The following is a 25,592-nucleotide window of genomic DNA, read 5'->3' on the forward strand; positions in this document are numbered from 1 at the left end:
AAATTGTCTTGTGTTGGTTTCTAAGTAAGTTTCTGCCTGCTGCTAAGGCCACAGTGTCATTACCTACAGGAAAGAGGGTTGGGTGAGATGATCTATATGTTCTTGCTACTCAGAGTATACTTTATTAAAAAGCAACATCAACATTTTCAGGGAGAATGTTAGGAAGATGCTTGGATTAGATGCCGGTTGTCCTGAATGAGAGTAATCATGTGACTCAGACTATCTGATTTAGGGAGACACTACTTTTAAAGTCCTTCTGATTTTATCTATGATCCTATCCCTAGCTATTTGTGTTCAGTGGCTTGATCTTTGTCCCAGAGCATTATAAGCTCATTAGGAACATGTCAGAGCTAATGAGCAATTTGAATTCAGGGTTGATACAAACTTTGCTGCAATTCATGGAGAAAGGATTAATTTGTTGTGCTATTTACCCTGGGGCAAGGGCCCTAAGAGTTGATTTACAAAGCTCTCATAGTCATGATCATTTGGGGTTGCTTTATTGATGGAGATATGATATGGCACAACCACCCTGCTGTCTTCACTTTCAGCTCCTACTCTTTTCCTCAGTAAAGATCCCAAGGCAGCAGGGAAGCCTTACAGTGGTATTCCCTGTGGGCCTTTGATAAAACCAATTGCTTCAAGTGTCAATTCCTCCCTGGTCGACTCCTGTCTGCTGTATTTTCCTAAAACTTTTTTTATGATGTTGGTAATCTTCTGTTCTGTTGCTTGTTTAGGCCTCATGGATGTCTGGTTTTATGCTGTTTTAACTTTTATTCCTTCCTATACTCAATGTCTGCAGCTGGTTGACAGAACATATGAATATTGGAAGTGGCCATATGATTTAGTATTTGGGTAAATGAAAACTGCTGCATTCTGTATGGCAGTCTAGTTTATGTTTTGTTTAAATGATATATTTGATTGGCTCAAATGCTTTTTATGCTGTTCTCTAACCAGTTTGAAAATTCAAGCTTTCTGTAGGACCTGCAGTTGACTGGAGAGGGTACTTTTTCCTAACTTGTTTCTACCAATCTTCTTCCATGAACTGCAGTCTTCTTCCTGTGAGGCAAGGGTGTTGGTAACCATACCAATGCAAACCAAGATCTCTTTTTGGGACCCTTAATCACCAATCTGTTTTTTTTTTAACTTAAGGGTCTCAAAATGATGATATGCTCTTTACAGTTTTTAGGTATATGAATCCCCAAATTTAGAAAAGCAATTTCTTCTGTACAGAGATTATTACCCAGAACAAAGATAATATAGTCAATGGATTATTCTATGTTCCTTTTAGGTCTTCTTGTAATCTCTTCTCTCGAACACTAGTGTACCTTAGGATTCTGTAAGGAACTCCCTTTGTCCTCAAGCCATAAATGCTTCCTACATTAGCTTTATAGCTTCAGTGAACATTCATTGTTGATCCCTAGTTTTCCCTTCCAATCTACATTATGGTTCTGCAAACCCATTTATTCACCTACCCTTAGAGTCTGCAGTGTCTACTGTTATAGCTGTGAGAAAGTTATAGCTACTCAGTATATGTAGTGCAATATGGTTAGTCCAAAATTAGATGTGCTATTACAGGTAAATGGTGAACTGTATTTCAAAGATAGTATGAAAAATATTGTAAAATATCTCATTAATTTGTTTAAGTTGTTATATTGAGTGGTATTTTGTATTTATTAGCAGTTAATCTGTTATTCAAATTAATTTCATCTTTTTAAAACTTTCCTTTGGTGCTGCTATAAAATCTATGATGATGTCTGTGCCTTGCATTAATAGGTTGTACTACAGTTCTATTGAGCATCAGTATTGTCAGTATTCTCATGTTGTATTTAATAACCACCTCAAATTCAACTTAGCAAAATGGAACCTGTAGTCTTTCTCATAGACCTGTAAGTTCGCCTGTGGGTTTAGTTAATCTCACTGAGATAAAATACTTTCCAAGTCAGAGATATGGGACAGTCACCAACTCACCTTATTACATAATTTCCCATATTAATGATCCTCCATGTACATATTATATCTGAAGAAAATTCCTCTGAGTCTTGCTTTCCAATGTCCTGCTTAGTCCCAGCTGCCTTTATCTTGCACTTGCACAGCTGCAATGTCTTCTTAGCTGCTCACCTTATTGTGTATCAGTTCTCAAACTTCATAGATGCGTATCTGCTCTTGCCACTCATTTCTTTTTTCAGTGTCTTCCTAAGGGTTCTTAAGGAATGTTGAACTTTCCTAATGTCGTAGACTTTCATGTCCTGCCTTTTCATTCCTAGAGTCTCCCCCAGGGCTCCATCCTACTTGCTGTGCATTTTATTCCTCAACCAACTTCTTTGCCTTTTTCAGTTCATAAGGTTCAACTTCTGTGCTCCAGAGCAGTGTGTAGTATTTTTCAATTGTCATCAATTTATGAAAAGATTAAAAATAGCCTTGATTGTCTGTTGCAGTTATTAACAAGTTTGATGTTGGGAAAAATTAAAAGGGATTGCAACATACTATAGGTTGGCCAACCCATAGCTTTGAGTTTTTCAAAAACATGGGACCTGCATCTGCACGGGAGACCTAGAAGAAGCTCCTGGCTTCTGGCTTTGGATTGGCTCATCTCTGGTCATTGTGGCGATTTTGGCAGTAAACCAGCAGATGGAAAATCTTTCTTTCTGTTATTGTCTTTGTAAATCTGCCTTTCCAATAAAAACAAATAAATACAGCTTAAAATGAATGGGTAAATGTGATTAATAATCATTTGTGGTTATAAGTAATAGTTCCCCCTCCTTCCAATTTATATTTCACATTTTGTTGCTTCATTTCTCACACCAGTAAACTGGCCATCACAGCATTTATCTCACAAGTGCTCAGTAAGTTCTGTCTCAAATCTTCCACTTTTACCTTTGCTAATTACAAAGCAACACACTATATACTATACTAAATACTGTTGTTTTTATGTTTCTGAGAAACCAAAACACTGGCAAGGCAATTAAGTTTATTCAGATATATCTTAACCTAATTCCTAAAAAAACAAAATAGAGAGCAATGTCCAATAATCTCATGACCTATACTGACCTAGAAACCCTCCTGGTGATTGTAACAATTGGAAGTTGATTCACTGTGCCCTGGTGCCTTTTGCTATGCTTCCTGCCTTTCCTGGAAAAGAAGAGGTTAACATTCTTCTTGATCACGTTGATTCTCAGATCTTGCTTAATATCCTCTCCTGTAGTGCTTGCGTTCAGTGTTCACCTATGTAACTGCTCTTAATGTGTCAGTGTTCGAAGTATGAGGCACCCCCTGCCTCTGTGAATGCAAAAGTAAAGAAGAGTTCAAATGGAAATTTTGGCCTAGCTTTCCCCTTCATAATCACCTACCTCTCCTTCCCAGGGATAAATAGACCTGGCTCTACTAATGGTATCTTTTCAGTCCTTAAAAAAAAAAAATACCCAGTGTGACAGAAAAATTGCAAGATATATTATCTTCTCCTGACAGCAGAGATTACAGAAATAAAATAAAATTCTAAAAATCACAGTGGATTCTAAACTGGGGATACGAACAGCATCATTATCTAGTTTTTAAGGTTTATGAATGACATAAGGGTACAGTTATGTACCTGTGAATGCTTAACAACGTAACTTTCTGTAACAGTAAGACTTGATTTATAACTTCTGCCTAATAGCATGGTTAAAAAAAATCCACTCTCTTCTGCTTTATTGGGAGCTAAACATGATATTACTAAATAAGGAGTTGGGAAGCAAGGCAAATATTTTCTCCTGAGCTGGTGTCAATAGGCTTCACTATACCACATGGTGTGTGATATAACTTCTGTATGCAAATTCCTACATGATGCAAAGCATTGTTTTTCAGTATCTCTTACAATTAAGTCTCCCATTATGCTCAGTAAAACAAATCAATTCCAAAAGGACAGATATCGTATGTTGTGTCTGACAGTAGGTAACCTTCATGAAAAATACAAAACAGATACATAGGTAATCTACGTATATAATCAAGGCTATCATACCAGGAGGTAAAGATACATTGCAGCATGCATCTCTATTCTTGAATAAAAGGAGGAATCCCTGTGAAACTCTTAAATATATCTTGACATTAGGATACTAGACTTTGTCATTGACTGTACGTATGATGATATACTTAAATAGAATTTTGCACTGTGACTGTTGCTTAAGGACTATATATTTTTTAAAATTTATTTATTTTTATAGGAAAGGCAGATATACAGAGAGGAGGAGAAAGAGAGGAAGATCTTCTGTCCAGTGGTTCACTCCCCAAGCAGCCACAATGGCTGGAACTGAGCCAATCCAAAAACAGCAGTCAGGAGATTCTTCCAGGTCTCCCAGGCAGGTATAGGGTCCTGAGGCCTTGGGCCATCCTCAATTGCTGTCCCAGGTCACAAGCAAGGAGCTGGATGGGAAGCGGGCTGCCGGGATTAGAACCAGTGCCCATATGGGATCCCAGCATGTTCAAGGCAAGGACTTTAGCTGCTAGGCTATCATGCCAGGCCCAAGGAATTTAATTTTTAGTAACATTGGGGAAACCAGTGTGGGTTTAATGGGGGGAGAGGAAGACTGTGGGGAGAATTCCTGTGCCTATGGAACTGTGTAATTGAAAATAATCAGAAATAGAAAATTTTGAAAAAAATTCTAATTCACTGAAAATATTCTATTTTTCAAGTTTTGAAAGCATTTCCATTTTATCTCTTGCAGGGATATATGTGTTCATTAAAAAAATTAACCTCAAGATCTAAACCGTGGAGAGGATTGATAAATCACACTGTCTAAATAATGAGTTACATTAAGAAAGAAAACTCCCACTTGATAAGAATTGCATTACTTTTTGATAAATCAATAAGCAAATGTAACATATGGCAAAGCACTTCATCAAAATACTGTTAATTTCTCCCCACAAGTGAAATCTACTCAGAAAATTATACGAATGCTGGGATGATTATTGTAAACTTATTAATCAAAGGAAATAAGTAATAGTTCATAAGTGATCCAGGTTTGATAGAATCAACACCATATTGATGGGATATTTCCCAACAGGATTCACAGTACAGTGATCAGAAAACAGCTCTTGGTCACATATAACTAATTTGGGAAGATGCTAGTTTCCTTAAGAACACATGTATCTTCCCTTACTAGTCAGGTGCTCGCAGTAACACCCCTTTTGCAGTTAACTATAGACTTAAGGAAAAACACTATTTGTTCAAATGTTTTTGTAACTCTGCCTGCCTTGCCAGCCTGCATTCTGCCATTTTTCCCTTAATTTTGATTCCTACCATCTTGACAGTTACAGAAGTAATACTTAAATTTTTGATGATATAATTAATTGAGTAAACATTTCTGGGTGTTTCTTAATTCTAGCAATGTGACCCCACAAATCTCTGGTCACCTTGAGGGACTTAATTATTTCTCAAATATCCGTTAGCAGCATTGTGATTCCATTTTTAGAGTGTTATTCAATTGCTGTATGCTGCAGCTTCAATTTTTAGGGAAACATTTTTTAAACTCCTATTCAGCTTCTGAAGGCCTCTATAAACATTATCCCTTCTCTGGGTATTACCGAGTCACCAAGCTCTATTTGTCTTTGGGACTTCTGTCCATGTATTCTTACGTGCTTCTCCTTCTAACCAGCATCTAATAATCTGATACCAACCCTTGTTCAACTGAAGGCCCACTGCAGTACACTGTACTCCTAAAGCATTCCTTCTTTCTCCTGTGTATTACTCTCAAAGCTCTGATCCTATCCAGACACATTAACCCACCTGAATGCATGGTGATTCAGCATGTCATTTCATAGGTACTCATATGCAGTACCAGCTTTCTGTTGTGCCGTCTGAGAACGTGGTTATCAAATATATCTTCATTATATCAAGTAGTAGACAAATCAAATGGCACACTGTGCAAATCAGATAATATAAAAACCCATTTTCCAGTTGGCAAGATGTCTTTGCATTGACCATTACCAGAGACAAGAAATCCGAAGTCACATCAACTCCTATCCTTTTAGGCCAAACACCAGTACTGACAGTGCTGGGCTCTTCAGAAAGGCAGTAAAAGAACATCAAGAGTCAAAGAACACCATGAAGAGAATTTACCAACCATAATTACTACAATTTTCACTTGCCCTAAATAGCCACCAATTTCCCAGTGCCCTAAATAGCCACCAATCTCCCTCTTTTTACTGTTAATGAAGCAAAGGAGCACACAAGTATTTCTAATTTGGAGGAGCCAAGGGAGTCTGCATGGGCCATTAGCAGCAGAGAGCTTCATTACAAGGGGAAGAAGTCTCTTCCTAAACTTCTTATGGCTTTATGTGCAAGAAATCAAAAGGCAACCAGTCTCTTTTAAGTGTTAACCCTTATCTCTGCATTTGCAGTAAGTTCTGCAGACAGTGGACAGCTCAGAAAGAGAAAGAGATTATAGCCTTACATGATGCTTTTTCATGCTCTCTGGTTATTTTAATTTTATGCTTTTTTTTAAATCAACCTGTTTTAATTAAGGGGTATCTTGTGTTATATATATAACACTATCACTTGAGAAAACTTCTTAGCCAAAGTACCAATTTACCATACCAGTTGGTTGCTTAAACTGTTACTGTAATTTAGTACCCATGTACTGTGCAGAAATGTTGAATGTATACTGCCCACAAAGGATTTGCTAAGCAATCAGCAATACCAGTGAGAACAAATATTAACTCTCTGGTTTTGTTTACCATTAGAGTACTTTTCCTGAGGGTCCATATCTCTGTATATTAAGAAAAACACTGCATTGAGCACTAAATGCTCTTGATTTGAAATGGCTGTGAAATAAACCTTTTCTAATTGCACATCTCCTAAGCCAGACACATCAAAATAGCTTGTCTGAAATGGTGCTGCAAGCATCTCCTGAATACTTGTGGTTGCTGATGTTGCTTTCATATTTTGTACTGCATGAAAAGAAAACAAAAAAGAAAAACCAGCAATCTGAACACAGCCAGCTAATTTCTGCAGAATGGTTTGTATGTACAACCTTCAAAAACACACTGAACTGATAGGTCTTTTCATGGCACCAGTAGTCCATATGCTGGCATGCCACCATCCTGGCATATTTCATGCTCATCAGCAAGCTTTTTTCCATATATAACTTTATTGTCTCAGACATAAATGTCTCTCCAAAGTAAGATAAGAAACCTTCAACGATGAAAGAAGCTACAACACTCAATCTTTCTGCAAACTTTTACAGTGTTTACAATCATATATAAAACAGAACAATGTAATAGTGAGTTTTTTTTATTTTCTGGTGGATACACCCTACCATAAGTCCTCTGTAGCACTTCTAATGTACTTTTGTATCTTTTGTTAACGTTGGCTAGAAAAAATAGTTTGTTGTAGAAAGACCTAGAATCAAACTGGCATGTCTGCTAGAGATTTTGCAACAAACTTTATGTGGTCACATTAGGACAACACTTGATCTGTTGAATAAAGTAGGGATGGAGGCCTCAGAATTCCATTGTTGGAGTTATGCGATTAAAGAGAAAGGGAGACCTAACTTTTTTTTTAGTTAATTCTTTATTTTATTATTCCATGATACAGTTCCATAGGCTATATGTTCCCTCACGCTGATTTCCTGCTTATCATTACAATAGTATAGAACTTCATAATCAGTCATGAGTCTTGTCATTCTGTTATTTAAGTGTATCCTGACATTGTAGGCATGGACAATGGCTGAGAGTCTAGCATCCTATTGTCAAGATACATTCAACAATTTCATTGGGATTCTATCTTTAATTTGAAAGTAGAGATGCATACTGCTTTTTATCTTCACATCTGGATGTGATAGTCTCTATGACACCGTTACTATACATCCCTGTAAATGAAAAGCTGAAAAAACAAAATCAGCAACAGAAAAACAGAAAACGTACAATGCCACGAAGTTACATAACATGCTACTGATGGACAAATGTGTCACTGAAGAAATGAAAAAGAAAAAAACCTTCCTGACTCTTAATGATGCTATGGTGTGACCTCTGAGTCAGTGAAGAAATTAACAAGACAAACAAACTTTTTTTGAATGAATGAAAATAAAAACAAAAATGTCAACCCCCCTGAGATGTAACAAAAACAGTATTGAAAGGGCTGTTGATCTGATATTTTGCATGAAGGCTGCCTACTGTCAGAAGCTATGATATTTGTCCTTTTGAGATTGACCTGTTTCGCTGAGCATAATGGGAGAGACTTAATTGTCAAGGATATTGGAAAACAATGCTCTGTGTCATGTAGGAATTTGGATGCAGAAGCTTGTAATTAAGAATATAAGTCTCTAGTTGGGGCCATTTTGTTGCAAATTGTATAATTTTTATTTTTATTTTTTCCCTGTGTTTGTTAAATTTTATAGTACAGTTCCATAGGATCTGGGATTTCCCCAACACCACTCCCCCAAAACTCCCACCACCCCCCCAACTGATTTTCTCCATATTATGACAGTATAGTGCTTCATGAGGAGTCCTAATTCCATCAGTCTGTTATTTGTGTCCCGACATTCTAAGCCATAGAATTATGTGTTTATACTAGTGCCATTGATTTGTGTTCCTTTATTTTGTACTGTGCAAAACTCTCCTATGAATTTCAACAGTCTCTTTGTTGAGTCTTTTGGTTCTCCTATGCATTGAATCATGTCGTCTATGTACAGGAGCAATTCCCCATTTCCAATTTGAATTGCTTTAATTTCCTGCCTACTGTCTGCTAACAGTGCTGAGAATGGGCATCCTTGCATAGGTCCATATCTTAGTGTAAAAGCTTCTAGTCTTTTCACAGTTAAAATGATGCTGGCATTGAGTATTGGTGTATTTCTTTGTGTTGTAGAATGTTCTTTCTGTGCCCGTCTTGTTTAGGGCTTTTAGCATGAGGTAGTGTTGCATTTTACCAGATGCCTTCTCTGTATCTATTGAAATGATCATATGTTTTTTTTTTAAAGATTTATTCATTTTATTACACCAAGATATACACAGAGGAGGAGAGACAGAGATGAAGTTCTTCCGTCCGATGATTCACTCCCCAAGTGAGCCACAACGGGCCGGTGTGCGCCGATCCGAAGCCGGGAACCTGGAACCTCTTCCGGGTCTCCCACGTGGATGCAGTGTCCCAATGCATTGGGCCGTCCGCAACTGCTTTCCCAGGCCACAAGCAGGGAGCTGGATGGGAAGTGGAGCTGCCGGGATTAGAACCGGCGCCCGTATGGGATCCTGGGGCGTTCAAGGTGAGGACTTTAGCCACTAGGCCACGCCGCCGGGCCCAATCATATGGTTTTTATTCTTCAATTTGCTGATGTGATATATCACAGTTATTGATTTGCATATGAGATGGTTGCATGTCAGGGATAGATTACACCTGGTCTGGGTGAATGGTCTGCCTGATATATTGTTGGATTCTGTTGGCTAGCATTTTGTTGAGGATTTGTTGCATCTATGCTTATCAGGGATATCTGTGGAGTCCTTTTTATCTGTTGAGTCTACCTGGCTTTGGTATTAAAGTAATGTTGGCTTCGGAAAAAGAATTTTGGAGGATTCTCTCCCTTGCTGCTGTTTGGAATACCTTGTGGAGGATTTGAGTAGGTTTTTCTTGAAATGTTTGGTGGAATTCTGCAGTGACGCCATCTGATCCAGGGCTTCCCTTGGTTGAAAGGGATTTAATTACAGATTCAATCTCAGTCTTCTTTATAGGTCTAGATTATTAATTGCCTCAGGATTTAATTTTGATAGCTTTTAAATATCCAAAAACATATCCATTTCTTCTAGTTATTCTGAGTTGTCATTATAGTTGCCTTTAATAGTTCCTGCTTATTCTATGTATGTCCGGTGTCTGTTGTATTTCCTTTTTCACTGAAGATTATATTGATTTGTATCTTCTCCCTTCTTTTTCTCTTGTTAGTTGGGCTAGTGGGGAATCTGTTTTGTTGACTTTCTCAAAGAGCCGGTTCTTTGATTTGTTGACCTTATGTATTATTCTTTTTGTCTCTATTTAGTTTATTCCCTCCCTTATTTTGATTATTTCTTTTTTTAAAATTTTTTAAAGATTTTTAAAAATTTATTTTTATTGGAAAGGCGGATATACAGAGAGGAGGAGCTGAGCCAGTCCGAAGTCAGGAACCAGGAGCTCTTCCAGGTCTCCCACGCAAGTGCAGGGTCCCGCGGCTTTGGGCCATCCTCAACTGCTTTCCCAGGCCACAAGCAGGGAGCTGGATGGGAAGCAGGGCCACTGGGATTAGAACTGGCACCCATATGGGATCCTGGCACGTGGAAGATGAGGACTTTAACCACTACGGCATCGCACTAGGCCCGATTATTTACTTTTTTTTCCTGTTGATCTTGGGATTGTTTTGCTGTTGTTTTCTAGCTCCTTCCGATATATAATTAGCCCATTTACCTAATTTCTCGATTATTGATATGGGCACTAACTGAAGTAAACTTTGTTATTAGCATTGTGTTCACTGTGTCCCACAAGTTTTGACATATTGTGTTGATGCCTTTGTTCTTTTCTAGCAGTGTTTTTTTAATTTCCGAATTGATTTCTTCTATAAACCATTGCATTTTTAGCAGCATGTTATTCAGTCTCCTGGCATTTACATATCTTCTGGGGTATTTTGATTTGTTGGACTTCAATATGATGATCTCAGAAAACTCATGGTATGATTTCAGTTGTTCAAAATTTGCTGAAGCTTGTTCTGTCTTGTCATCGATCCTGGAGAAGTTTCCACAGCCTGATGAAAAAAAATTGTGTGCTCTGCATCTGTTGGATGAAAGGCTCCGATATACAAGTCCATTTGTTCTGCTGTGTGGATGAGCTCTGTTGTTTCCTTTCCATTTCAGTTGTGAACTTTATTTTTAAAGTATAATCTTCAGAAACTGTAAGATTGATAAATTTCATTCATTACATTTCATAAGCATTTGTCCTTAGTTGCCCTAGAATTTTCTTCTCAAATAAAATCACAAACTCTGCAGTCCCATAAGAGGGTCTAATCTCCTTGACCCAAGTGATATATTTAATGTGCAAAATTCACCTTCTGTGAAATAAACACCAAACATAAAGAAGTTGGATGCAGTAGGTACTGGGGTTACAGGAAAGGATACTCCAGGCTAATGGAAAGGATGTAGCTGATGTAGCCATTCTAATAGCAGATAATACAGACTACAAGCTGGAAAGCATTAGAAAGGTGAGGAAGGACAAACTGTGATGATAAGAAATCCAATCACGAGAAGTAATCACCACAATAAACATGTACAACTAAATTCCGGGGCGTCTACCTATGTGACATAAATGAATCAATGGGGAAATAGAACCCAATGAATTCCACAACTGAAATGATCTGGTATTTGAGAATATGAATAGCTGCGTCTAGAAGATGACGGTATTATTCAGTGAAGTTAGCACACACATGACATTTTTACTGTTCAGGTCGTTAGAATACAACTATTTAAGCATTGTCCTTTATTTGCAACTTAAGGTCTGACAGAAATGGAGGGAAAATATCCATAAGTATCAGGCACAAAAATAAGAGTGTTTGCCTCTTTTGCAAGATTTCTGATGTTTCATGAATGTTGCATAAGGAAAACTGAGGAAAGGGTAATTCTTTCATTCCAAAATACCTAAGTCTTTCTTCATTTTATTTTATTAATATTAATCTTATAAGAAATCCATTATATAATATGAATATCTATGAAATGTATGAACAGTTGGAAATAAAATAGAAAAAAAAATATGTATACTTCAAAGGAGAGTGCTCTGTACAGGGAAATGTTTTTGATTACATATTTAAATGATTAAATACTCTGGATAAGCATTTATGTGAGTTGTATAGATTGGCCAATCTGGCTTATCTGAGATTCTATACCAGGTGAATTGTGGGTCAGTCTTGGCAGCCCAGTTAAGGCTCCTGAATGCTTTACACCAGCCATTTCTTTAAGCTTCACTGCAGTAATGTGGTTATATATTTACAACCAAGACTTTTATTAAAAGAAGAAAACACACTAAAGCTTAAAATGTGTTGGTATTTGTCCAAGTTCACAAGCCACAGTGAGTACTGATCTGTATTTCCAATTGATACCCATTTGGCTCTAGGTTAAACATCCAGAGTGCTACTCAGAGTTTCTTTTTGTGATACGCCATGGTTTATTAATCTTGGATATACTCATGCCCCATCTCAGTGTGCAAACACAAGATCCTCCTTTGTCTTATTTCTGCTTTGGGGATACAATTATCTGCCTACAGCAAGATGTGACATTAAGGATTCTCACGAAAACCAAAAAGAGGAAGGAAATTTATAATGAGTGTTGATGTGGGGTTTTTTTGACATTTTTTTTTAATACATATTTAAATTTTTGGAATCTTAGTATGTAGCTACATATATCTATGCTCTAATAAAATCTTAAAATCACTTATTGGATGGGCTGTGTATGGAATAATTTGGGGGGATATTTGGTCATAATTCTCTAGCTCTTACCCATGACATTCACAAATCACTTTTAAAATATTCTGCTTCATTTGGTGAAATGTGGTTCTTCTCAAAACTGTCCATGTACATTAAGAAAAGGGACCCTACTGCTTTGAAAGGAAAGTCTCATTCAGCGTTGTTTATTCATGAAATACATGACTTGAGTGCCCTCAGATTAGGACTTACAGAATCATAAGATCCAAGGCCCAGGGCGGAGGATTCAAGAGGAAGACACCTTTGACTGAATTTTATTTTCACTGCATTTGAAAAGGGGAAAGAGAAAAAGATAGAAAATGAGAATGAATCTTCCATCTGCTAATTTACTCCTCCAATGCCTGCACCAGTCATGGTTGGGCAAGGCTGACATCAGGAGCCCTGTGTAATCTCTCACATCAGTAGCATGGCATGAATTAGTAGGAAACCGGCTGGGAAGTAGAAGAGCCTGGACTAGAACCAGCTGCTCTGATATTGGAGGCATATATCCCAAGCATTGTCTTAATTGCTGCACCAAATGCCCACCTACAATCTCTGTTTTTATGAAGAAAACCCAGAGAATGCTGAGTTTGCATAATAGCAATGAGCCATTCCTGCCGGATGGTGAGAACAAGGTGTCTGAGCATCTGAGCGTGTGACATCCTAAACCTCAGCCAATGCTCGGCCTGGGAATATGCTGTGGTAAAAGTAATGTATTCATATTGTTGATGAAGCTGATCTATGGGAAGATGCTGCTTGTGCATTTCTTTGTTAAGTGAAGGATGTGTGGTCCTGATCTATGTAAATTCATTAGGGTATTATTTCTTCATATAGCTTAAGATCTGAGCATTCCCACCGGCAGGTATGAAGAGGAAAATATGCAAACAGTTCAGTGACAGCTTTGCGCTTAGTTGTCGTGACCCATAGGACATGAACTAAGACCTCCATAGATACACATCAGAAGCGTATAAGACTTAAAAAAGGGAAAACTTATTGTATTTGAGAGTAAGTAAATAACTTTAGAAACCATTTATTTTTCTTTTAAAATCAACGTAGAGCTGATGCTCCCAGTGTTCCTTATGGTTTAACCTTGACTGACAGCAGAAATAAGACAACTACTGTCAACTATGTAGGCAACACATTGTCTAATCTTCATGGCTGGATGGCTCTGCTCTTGGACCAAGAGACCTACTCATTGCGATTTGAGAATCCTTCAGTCCACAGATCTTTGCAGGTAACCCCAGGAATCTGTTCATTGAAGTGCTCAGTTCCCAATAACAGTCTCTGAGCCTTTTTCAGTGAAATAATAAGTTGCAAATATTAACCATCACCTAATACTGATAAAACTACAGTGAAATTTTGACCAGCTGAGTAGATGCTGATATGAGTTTCGGATTTTTTTAAATCTTGAATACAGAATGGCTTTGTAGGAAATTTTAAATTAATTAATTTAATAAAATAAGACCTTTAAGAACTCCGTGGAATTGTAATTAAAAAAAAATTCACAGGCAAAATCCTATAGAAGACCAACTTGTATAGAAGTGCTTGCAGCCAGAGAAAATGTCTTAACAAGACATTTACACATTTCATACTGCCACCTAGTGGTAAAACGGTAAGTTGCAAATAGAGATCTGGTAGGTCCCTCAACAGGGGTAGATCAAGGAACTCTGATGTTGGGGAATTGATGCATTTTATATACCCCTGCAACAAAAATCTGCATTCAATCAGTTTATTTTCTTCATTTTGGCATATTTCTTTCTTCCGGTATTATCATAAATGTTCCTCTAAGAGTCGGGGACAGATGATAGAGAAATCAAAGTTTATGATGATATCAGAACAGAATCACTCTTGCTTTTTGCATCACAGCTCTCAGGGAGAACGTGTACCTCTAATTCTGCTGTTTGAGGTTCCCACTCTCACATTCTGGGGAAGGTTTCATAAAATGAGAGCACCGGGAAGCTGGGTCTCGTGTGCCCCTTACTCGTAAATGGGACAAATTACTGAACTTCTGCACACATCAGTTGTCTCAACTATAAAATGAGACAGGAAAAGTTACCATTAGTGATTAAGTGATTCAAATGTTGCCTGATTGTGTGGCAAGTTCTCTGACAGTGTTAGTTATTATTGGTGTAAATGATTGACACCCATCATTGCCTGACCCTTTATGTTGTGGAAAAAACTGGGAAGGGATTTGAGATCTGGCCCTGTGTTTGCCAGTTGTTTGGGTATAAACCATCCTATTTCTAAGCTACTCTTACTACATTGTCTATGCCTCATTTTGGTTCACCCGTACTAAATGAGCACTGTTGTGTTGTTCTGTCATTTCCAGTACTCAGCATCATTTGACAACTTTACCCAAGGGAATTACCTCCTCCTGGTACACACAGATGTGCCACTCTACCCTGACATCCTCATAAGTTGTAACAGTAAAGTGGGCCGGGCTCTTCTGTCTCGTCCATCACCTGGTCGGGACCAAAGCTGTGATTGGTTCTTCAACAGGCAGTGGAGGCAGCTCACCTATCTGGGTAAGTATCTGTTTGGATCAGTATCTTGAGGGTACCTAAAGAGAAAGCGCTCCATCACTCTTGAGTCCTGAATATGTTTCCAATGGATCTCTCTGTATGCCTTTCTTTCTGTAGAACTCTACCTCTCAAAAATGAAAAATAAATTTTGAAAAAAAGATTTTATTTACTCATGAAATAGAGTGACATGAAGAGAGGAAGGGAGAGAGATCTTCCAACTGTTTGTTCACTCTCGAAATGGGTGCAAGGGCCAGTGCCGGAACTTCATCCCCATCTCCTGAATGGACAACAGGGGCCCAAACACTTGGCTCATCATCTTCTGCTTTCTCGGGCATGTTAGTAGGGAACTGGTTCAGAGGCCAAACAGAACGTGAGAGCCAACATTGTCAGTGGTAGTTTATCTCACTGCATCACAACCCTGGGCCCGACTCTGATGTCCTAACTTACCCTCTCCTCTTAGATTAAATGCATCTTATATAAATGACCAGCCATCCTGCCTTACATACAAAGTTGTTTTACTAGAAATAAAACACTGTCTTATAGTGAATTAAAATTATTACTATTACCAATGTTTATTTTATACTCATTGTCATCTTACCAGTCTTCGTGGGAGTTTCACACATGACATTTTGTCCACTTTTCCATCCTTGAAGACTGGCTCTATTTTTGTGCTATTTTATAGATCCTCTAGTTCACTCCTCAAATGGCTGTAACAGCCAGAGCTGGGCTGGTCCAAAGCCAGGATCCAAAGGCCTTTTTCTGGTCTCTGATGTGGGAGCGGGGAAGTAAGGACTTTGGCCATGCTCTGCCACTTTCCCAGGCTATTAATACAGAACCAGATATGAAATAGAGCCATCAGGACTCGAATCAGTGCTCACTTGGTGTGCTGATGCCACAGGCAGAGGCTTAGCTTGCTTGCCATGGCACTGGCCCCATAAAATATTTTTCATAAAGTCACTGAAGTCTATGTGGTCTTCTCCCTGGCCTGGGAAATCATCGGCAGAGTTGTATATGCCCAAGTTTCGTTTTGTTGTAAGGAAACTGCTTGACCTCTTTTAGGTCCACCAAGTTCCGGGACAGATTTGCAGCAGGATCTGCTCCTCCTCTTGGCTATCTTGTTGTTCCTAGTGCTGTTCCCCTGATAACCGGCCACATTGCAGTCATTTATTGACCACTTCTAACTGGATCATCTTGGGTGCCAGCAACATTACCACTTCCCTCGGAATAGGAATTTTTAGGATGATCGTAATTATCTCTATTTCCTCCCCTCAGCTGCTCTGAGCATGGTTTAAGATACCCGACTAGAATTAGGCACTTTTGAGAGTGTAAGAGATCAGAACTCGGGCATTCTAGCCCCTGGCTACGGATCCCTCCACTAGAGTGTGCTGCCCACTAGAGAATCATGGCCAGCCAACCAAAGATCGGAGTAGAGGGGCGGGTGGGGGTGCCGGAGGGGAGCAGGAGCAGCAGCAGTGACCAGGCAAGGAGGTTGATGAAAACTTCCCACTGATACTTTGCCAAAGAGAAAATACTGCATATCCAAAAGGTTTTGCCCTTTCCCTTCTCTTTCCACCGAGGTCAGCTTTGTTTTTGCTCAACAGTTGCACTTTATGGAGTGCAGGGGGTTTTGGAATACTCAGGAGATTAAGACTTTTGTTTTTGAGTTTCCAGAGGAGCTTGATAACAACTTTATTCCACACTAAATGCGAACATTTGAAGAGTTTTGTGGAAGTGACATTATTTACCAACATTGACATTATTCACCAAGCAGAATGAAGTGTTCATAGAGATGTTAGCCACTGTCCATGAGTGGGTGGCTGTTTTACCTGGTGTGTGGCACTAGAATTATTCCATTTTTCAGTAGATTTACTTATTCAACATTGAAAGTGTTTACTTGTCTGTTAGAATTATGGGCACAAAAACCCTGCAAATATTAGAGTGTGAGAAGCTACAGTGAAAAGAGCATTTTACTGAAAGTTCCTCTATGGTTTGTTTCTGTTGAAATTTTCTTCCTACTTCACCCCCAGAATATTAACAACGGTGTGTGTCTCAATGTCTGTGTACATGTTATTACTGTTCATTTTGTCTATTTTCTTTTACTCGGGTCTGCGAGTTAGCAGATCTGCAATACTATGTCATGTATGATGATTGAAATGTAATATCATGGATTACTTAATAATTAAACCTCACATAATTTAAAATAGCTTTTAAGGAGATAAATTTAGTTGCCTTTTCTAACGTTACTGAGTTTTTTGCCCAAGGAACTGCATAAAGAGTAGACCACAGTGGGTTTTGTCCCTTTGGGTTATGGTTTGGGTTAAGGACCCATGGGGCAATATTCAACTACCTTCCCATGCCATGTTTCAGGATATCTGCTCACAGAACAAGTGTTCTTTCCTGTCTGTGAAGCTGGGAGTGGAGTGGACAAGTCCACTTTTCCACTCACGCGGTCTGATGCTCTGGCAGCTCTTGCCTGCCTTCAGTCCTTCCCTGCTGCCTCTTTCCCTGCTGTTTTTTTTTTTCCAGGGATGTTTCAGTTCATGGTGAACTATTTTTATTTTTTAGTTACATTAACGCTATGAAATAATTAGTCAGCTAATTAATCTGGTTTACAAGCTTTGTAGGATTCTTCAGCTGTCAGTCAGGCCCAGGCCCGGGGCCTCCATCTAGTCTCAGCTCTCTCGCCCATGTGATTCCTGTTACCATGGCTACTGGCTACATCTGCTGACACCCCACTCTCTATTTATTGCTTAATTAAGAATTTCACGCTCAGCCCTTATCTGCCTCCAAGAACAAGCACACACTGTTAAGAAATTCCAAATTTAGGTCTAGGCACAAGGAGAGCCTTTCTTACGGGCTTGGCTGGATGGAGCCTCTCTAACGATCTTCTCGGCATCCCAGCCGCCACCCTTCAATCAAAAATCATTAAATGGGGCAGAGATAATGAGCATGTAGCATATCGAAAGAAGGATGTTTGCTCGGTGCAAAGAAGGAAAAGCTGCTGGGCCTCACGCTCAGCCCCACTTCAAAGGCAGATGAGCCTTCTCATCATGGGGGCCCGATAAAGCCTCATTTGTTCTGGGCTTGACTTATGCAGAAAGTCTGGTATGTCCCAGTGCCATCTCACAGACGTGGCTCTACCCCGACCCCTCCGCCCCGCGCCTCCACCTCCACTACCCCTCCCAGGCCTTCCGAATGCTCGTGTGTCAGCACTTAGGCAGCTGGGTCCCCCAAAGCATCAGGCTGGAGCGTATAATCACTGACTCTCCCCTCACAATGACCACTTGTAGGGGGTTGGCCAGGAGGAGGTCCTCTTCACAATAGGAACACAATTATTGCAGCTGCTCAGGAGGGCTATGCGTCTTCCTGTGGAAATAGAATAGGACTTGCTCAAAACGGGGGGGAGTGGGGAGGCGGGGGAGGTGTCCTGGGTGGAGTAGGGTGGAGGAAACAATCTTGAGTTAATTATTCAGGTTCTGACTCTTGGAAGCCCGATGTGCAGCCAGTGGGGTTCCAGCAGCTGCTCGTAGCCAGCCCTCTTCCAATCATTGTACATTCTGTCAGGGGTCAACTTACTTTTGACCCTTTCCTTTCAAACCCTTTCTTTGCTCTTTAGGGCAAACTGTTGGGTTGTGGCAGGGTGCATTAAACACTCCATGCCCCTTCTCTGGGCTTTATCCCCCACCCAACCAGCAGCCGGTGATAAATTCATATCAGATGTTGCACCATTCACAGTTGTCCCTCGGAGTTCACACAGCTCCCACTGACACCAGAGAGAGGCAGCCAAGCCGGGATATTGTGTCAGGAGGCAGCTGAGATGGTCTGCTCGTGGAGCTCCTGAGACCTGGACCACACCACCTTCTTCTGATCTGACTGGGAAGTGACATGTCTTGCCAAGCTAGCCAACACATGCGTTCAGCTGTGACCCCCTCATCAAGAGAAAGGCATGCTCTGTGTGCAGAGGAGTGAGGCCAGGGTCCATGAGGAAGAGGACTGTGGATACAAAGATAGATGGACTTCATTGTGTGTGTGCCAAGCTGCCCTGAAGAACTCAAGTCTCCTTCCAGAGATGGATCTGAAGAGATGGCTTGTTAACGTGGGAGATGCTGAGAACAAAGGACATTTGCCCGAGTCTGAGGCTCAGCTTCTCTTCTCAGCTACCCACTAGGTCTTCTGTTCTCAGAACAGCCACGGCCCTGGGAGGAGCATGGTTCCTGCCCATCCCAATCTCTTCTTCCACTGGTCTTGAAGAGCCTATGTAACTGCTTGAGAAGGAACTTGTGAGGCTCTGAGGAGAGTAGACCCTGCTCGCTCCCCCGAGCTCTACAAGGGGATCTTACGGGCAAAGCTGAATCCTAATCTTTTGCAGCTCTGCAGCCATTGCCATGCTGAGGCCCTCTAAGGCAATCTATAGCAGTCTAGTTAATAAATTAATTTACATTCTTATAGAAAATTCATTCCCCCAAACATCCCAAAGGCTTTTCACTAGTAATGTAGAGGATGGATTTGAGGGAAATGCACTACCTATAGAGCAAAAATATAGCAAATGGAAAGGGAACTGGGAATGTACAAAAAAAAAAAAAAAGGATTTTATCTTTTGGTTAGAAGTGACATTTCTAAAAGAAAGAAACGAGCAAAGAAGATAAGGATGGAAGATGGGGGGCGGGAATGGGAAACTTGGAATTCAGAATTAGATTTCTAGGAATCGCTCAGGAGAGGAGCTAATTCTTCGCAGTGTTCAGTGCTGGCGTATCTCATGCAGTTTGTGTGGTATATCCAGCGCAGCTGCCACACTTAGCTTTTCTGATCCTAGGATCAGTACTTTTTCTGGTGATCAAGTTAAAAAAATCTAAGTTTATAAATCTTCTATTCCAGGCCCAGCTTTTAATACTGTACTTTCTAAGTTTTTGATGTTTAAATGCATTTCATAAGTTTGTCACATCCTTAAGCCTTTGGTACTATTTGCCTAACGTTTTAAAGTGAAGTTTTCTTAAGTCTTCGACTGTCTAATTTTTAATCCAAGCCTCAGCTTAAACAGTAATATCCATAAAATCATGGTTCTAGTGAGCTACTGGTTTTTCTAAAACATTATTAAATCCATAACCACGAATATGAAACAGCTTACACTGCAAACATTACCACTGCATATTTTTATTTCAGGAATAGAGAAGTCTGAGAGTTTTGGATATCATTGATGAAGTTACTGCTGTGAATACAATGACCTTTCCTGGGAAGATCTCCCTCTTTGCTTGCTAAGACCAAGCCATTATTTAAAGGGTAATACAAGGGGAATTGTGTAGTTCCTCAAATCAGTGTTACATATGTATATCTATGTGTAACTTGCCTTGTGGGCAAATACCTGAAATGCTTGTTCCCAGGTCTCTCCCTGCAAATTTTGTTTCGGAAGGTCTGCGGCAGTACTCAGGAAATTACAAATGCTCCCATTAAATGTGGTAGATATTGCTCTCAGTCAAAGTAACAGTTGTTATTCTTTGAGTTAATTAGGAAATTTTAATTGAACTGGCTCTTGGGGCTGTGGTTAATGCAGCTATAGCTAGTGGCACCTCAAACCAGCTTTATATATTTATAAAATGTGTACCCTTATGTGAATGAATGTTACTGGGATTGCTAGAAGATTCAGAGATCATCACAGTATTTTCATGTAACAGTGCTGTGAAGGTACTTGAAAGAGTGTGTGTTATGAGGGCCCTAATGACTTCCAGGCTGTCTTGTGAGGCTGGAATCAGATGGGTGTGGTCCTGTAAAACTGGCCTTACGTGCCCAGGGGTCCACTGACAGGCAAGTCTTCTCTGTGACTAGGTCAACAGATTCATTTCTGGGGAATGAACTCAAGTTCCCCAGCAGGACAGGTGACGTGGATAGAGTACAACCGGAGACTGCAGGTATGTGAAGTGAATCAAGAAGAGGTAAAGGTAGCAGATCTGGCAGGGTAAAAGGGAAAGGCAGAGAGAGGACCAAGCCCAGCAGCTGGTTCAATAAAACAATACCGGAGTCTGGAGCCAGGGCTTTTAGAGATAGGAAGTGAAGGCAGGAGTCAAGGAGAGGTTGATGAAATTTGCTGACAGCAGTTGCAGCTGCTCTTTTATGCTCTTTTGTGTGGTCACACTAGGTAATGTGGATAGAACAAGAGCTTGAAACGTATACAGAAACTGAAATGACAATGTGGGAATAAGGATATGAGTGGAAGAATAAAATAGGGAAGGAGCCATAGAGTTTTATAGGATGCCAGGCATTTTTATCTTTTTAAAGACGTACTATTTCCTCCAAAGTTTTAAGCGAGTACTAGACCTATCTATCGAGTTTTTCTCTTTCCCGATGACCTAGTGAAGATGAAATTAGCCAGGCTTAGCACATTACTTGAATAGTAAATTATCACATCTCATTTGTAATCCTCTTTTCTTCTACCAGAAGCGTTTTCTTAGCACATTTCTTTGTATCCATGTATATGTTTATAGCAAATTTAAATCACCTAACATTTGTCAAAATAACCTGGCAATAATTAACCTAAAGACATTGTATCTTTGCAAAGACCAGATCCGCTTTCAGTCTGGGAAGGATCATCCACAACGGGCTCCATTTATAAACAAAGAAGATTAACCGTGCTCGTAGTACAAACACAAAACCAGAAATCATAATTACTGAGAAAACATGTGTACAGTATCATAGTCTCTGCAAGGCTTTTGAACTCTTCCTAAATCAACACCGTTATTCTCGAATTATTTTCTTCCCTTTCTGCATTTAGTCAAATTAAGAATGACACTTTATATTTACCGTGTTTTAGAGAAAGCAGCTAGCAAAATTTTGCACCTCTAATGAGTTGCTTACATCTGTGTGATACCATGCTTCATCATGATTAATGCAGCTGTAAAAAGTGTGAGCATATTTCTTCTGACTATTAACTCATGGTTAGAATAATGAGCCTGCTCTAATGACAGTATTGACCAAAGCTCGCATTTCTTGGGTATGTGCTAAGCTTGTCCAGAAGCCGTGGGTGAAGAGTAGTAGAGAGAGCTATAGACATTACACAATACCAAACCATCACTTCTTGGTTTACCAACAGTTAGTGATAGGTAAGAATTCAGAGGACGAAGTGGGAAAGTCTGTTAAGAATCAGATATGGTGAGGCTGGCCTTGTGAAATTTTATGTGGAGCTGTCACCTCTAATGCTGGCTTCCAATATGGATGCAGGTTTGTGTCACAGATGCTCCACTTCTGATCCGTCTCTCTGGTAATTGTCTAGGACAAGCAGCACAAGATAGCCCAGGTGGGTGAGAAGTACAGACGAAACTCCTCCCTTTGGCTTTAGCCTTGCCTGGCACTTCTAGAGAGTGAAACAGTGGATGGAAAAAAATTCTCTGTCTCTCCCTACTCCTCTATAACTCTCGTTTTAAAAATAAATAGTAATTATGTTTCTTATAATTGAAAAAAGTGAGATAACATCAAAACCAATTGTAGAAGTTTCATTCATGGGTCCCTATGGGAAATATTTTCTGTGAAATGTTCTGAAATTTCTGCTTTGCAATTAGAAAGAATGATCCTCAACCTTTTCCACTTACAGCAAGGAGAATGGGTTTAAGATCACAGGGAGACAAAAACAGAGAATATGAGTTTGGTTGAGGGCTGAAGACTGCAGCCTCCATCAGTGTTGAGCTCTCCAGTGATGGGAAGTCCTGGCTCACATGACATCTGATAAGGCAGAAAAGTAATTAACCAAGAAGAGACAAGGTGTTTTGGGGAAAATGGAGTTTGTGCACCTGATTACTAATTAATCAGGCATGAGAGCACCTTGTAGTTGCATTCACTATTTAATTATAGCAGCTTCTCTTGGCAAAGGAGCATATGTTCCCAGCTTAATCTACTGGTTTATACTGACATCAAATAGCCATTATCAGAAAGAACCGGGCCTTTTGATTATTTCCACTAATTTATTGAACACTTAAAATTAATGAACCCCACGCCTTTTAAATGTGCTCAGTTGGTTTGGAAGATAGGAGAATCGGGGGAAGAGCAACCTTCATTAAAAGGACAATTTGAGTCAAGGTAAAGCAAATAAATTTCATGGGTGATCTGAACCCTATTGGTGAGAAAAACATGAGTTCTAAAAGCTGAGCCTGCAAAAGGATAAGGAAGAAAATAGGATATGAGGTATCCTCTGCTGGACACCAGTGCCCTCTGAAGAACATATGTCTAAACGATTTTTGTTCCCTTTTCTAATTATTTGTGTATCAATTCTCTTGGAGAGCTCACTGAAATTAAGTTTAGTTGAATAAAACCAATGACAATCAAATGTTGGAAATCAATTTCAGATTAATTAGCAATGACTTCATGTTTTTATTTTGCAAGTATGGTTATGAGTCATTTTGGTTACATGTGAATATCTTTAGTGTTAAGATGATTTTTATGTCACATTCAGGTTGTGGTGGTTTGTGTTCAGTTTCAGGTGAAGGTCAAGTGCAAGTGATTCTCCAGGTGAGGGAAGGCGTCCCTCCGTCTGTTGCAGGTGGGTATTACTGCAGTAAATAACAGTGCCTGGCACAGCAGAATGTGCTCCAGTACTCTATGCTTCTTCCTCATCACTTTGTTTATAAACAAGCAGGTATCCTCCCAAATGCTTTGATTCCTTACAACTCCGCTGTATGTCACTTCACGAACTAAAATATGTGTCTGCATGTCAAAGAAAGATATAAGGGTCCATTTATTTTTCAAAACAATGGAAAGCAAGGACTAAAGTGTGTAAAGAAGCACATTTCATAAATTATGGGCCATCTGTGCCCACAGAACTCCAGATCTACAGATGGGCCATTAGGCCTCCCCCACATGGAAAGGAAAATGCAGGGTACCTCTAAACTGTAATTGTTCCTGGTAATGTCAGGAAATCCGGGTAAACAAGCCTTCTCCCAAAAGTCAGATGGTTCTAGGAAATCTTTCTAACTGAAAAACCAAATTTGCAAATACTAAGTTTCTCATAAGCACCTTGTAGTATATTTCCATGTTCCCATTTGTTTATTCTGAGTCAATTAATGCATTTACAGAAGGGATAAATATTTTTCAAAGAGAGTTTTCCTTTGATTTCAGTGATATGTTTGTGTTAAAGGACAGCTCGTGTAAATCAAAATGATCTGATTCCTCCATTTAAATTAATAAATGAGCTACAGGTGCTGAACTGCAGCTATAAACTAGTACTAATGGAAGTACACCTTTGGCTTATCATGAGGAACAGTATTCAAGATTACTTCCATCACAGCTTTTGAGTTCTCTTTTCATTTTTTTGCTTATGTTCCTGGTCCTTAATCCCTCTTTGCTCTTATTGCCCTGTTCACTGTGTGTCTTTATGTAGGTTGTCAAGGGAAAACACAAATGATTAAGGCCAAATTCCCCTTGACTTAATGGCATTCTATGGTCACCTGGGGATGTCAGTATATTACTGATTAAATAATCAGTAACTTTTCTTTAAAATAACTGTTACTGGGGCCTACAGAGCCAGCATCACATTTGGGTAGAGGTTTGAGTCCCAGCTGCTCTACTTCTGATCTACCTCCCTGTTAATGCCTTAGGAAATCAACAGAGAATGGCTTGGGCCCTTGCACTTATGTTGAAGCTATAAAAGAAGCTCCTGCCTCTTGGCTTCAGACAAGCCCACCTCTATTTATTGTGGCCATGTTGGAGTGACCCAGCAGATGAAAGATCTGTCTCTCTGCCTCTCCCTTTCTCTCTGTAACTTTTTCAAGTAAAATGAATAACCAATTTAAAAAAATAACTGTTTCCAAGGGAAAGTCCTCTATATTTCTCTCCTCTTTGAATGCCTTATGTTCAAATCCCCCTAAAGGAGATTTATAGCTTGGATCTATCAGTCTCAGTTATGAAAAAAAAATGTAGCTGTTGGTGATGCTGTCACTGTAGACCTTTTCCAGGTTCTTGACCATCTATATGTTCAGCCCCTCTTGGTTCAGCCAGAACCATTAGTGGCTCTAATGCTATCAGAACTTGGCAAGAACACTTCTGTATTAAAACCATTTGGGAAGGACAACATGACTGGCCAGAATCCAGAGCGTTGCAGAAGAAGTTCATTTAGCCAAGAGATGCTTTACTTGGCCTGTTAATTAAATCATACAAAGAAATAGAAAGAGTTGTGGAATTTTAACAAGGTAAGAACTTCGCAGTAACTGTTGTCCAAGTGCCTCATTCTTACAAATGAGGACATGGTGACCTTATGATTAGGTAATTTATTTAGTCGTGTTGGTATTAAGTCGTGAAATCTAAAAATTCAGGAGTTTTGGGGGCCAGCATCATGGAGCAATAGGTAAAGCCATGCCTGCATGCCATATGGGTGTCAGTTTCTCTACTTGTGATCCATCTCCTTTATGGTGTGCCTTGGAAAGCAGTGTAAAGTTGTCCAATTGTTTTGGGTCCTGCTGCCCATATGGGAGTCCCAGATAAGGCACCTGGCCCCTGGTATGGCCTGGGCTAGCCCTGGCTGTTGTAGCCATTTTGATAGTAAACCAGCAATTAGAAGATTGAGTTTCTCTCCCTCTCTCTGTCTTTCTCCTTTCTCTTTCTCCCCACTCAGTTCCTCCTTGTGTCTCTGTGTAACTCCAACTTTCAAATAAATGCATCT

The 25,592-nt window shown here is 39.6% G+C and overlaps 1 protein-coding gene across 1 annotated transcript in view; it reads left to right on the forward strand.

Annotated features, from left to right (window-relative positions):
* PKHD1 (PKHD1 ciliary IPT domain containing fibrocystin/polyductin) overlaps positions 1 to 25,592 on the forward strand; it is a 440,412-nt gene that overhangs the window by 225,847 nt on the left and 188,973 nt on the right. Inside the window, exons 48-50 of the mRNA XM_058662233.1 lie at positions 13,491 to 13,668; positions 14,764 to 14,959; positions 23,412 to 23,477. Coding sequence (XP_058518216.1) covers positions 13,491 to 13,668; positions 14,764 to 14,959; positions 23,412 to 23,477 — 440 coding nt within the window. The remainder of the gene's footprint in view (positions 1 to 13,490; positions 13,669 to 14,763; positions 14,960 to 23,411; positions 23,478 to 25,592) is intronic.

This window comes from Ochotona princeps, chromosome 1, assembly GCF_030435755.1.
Source record: "Ochotona princeps isolate mOchPri1 chromosome 1, mOchPri1.hap1, whole genome shotgun sequence".
In the NCBI taxonomy this organism is placed as follows: Eukaryota; Metazoa; Chordata; class Mammalia; order Lagomorpha; family Ochotonidae; genus Ochotona; species Ochotona princeps.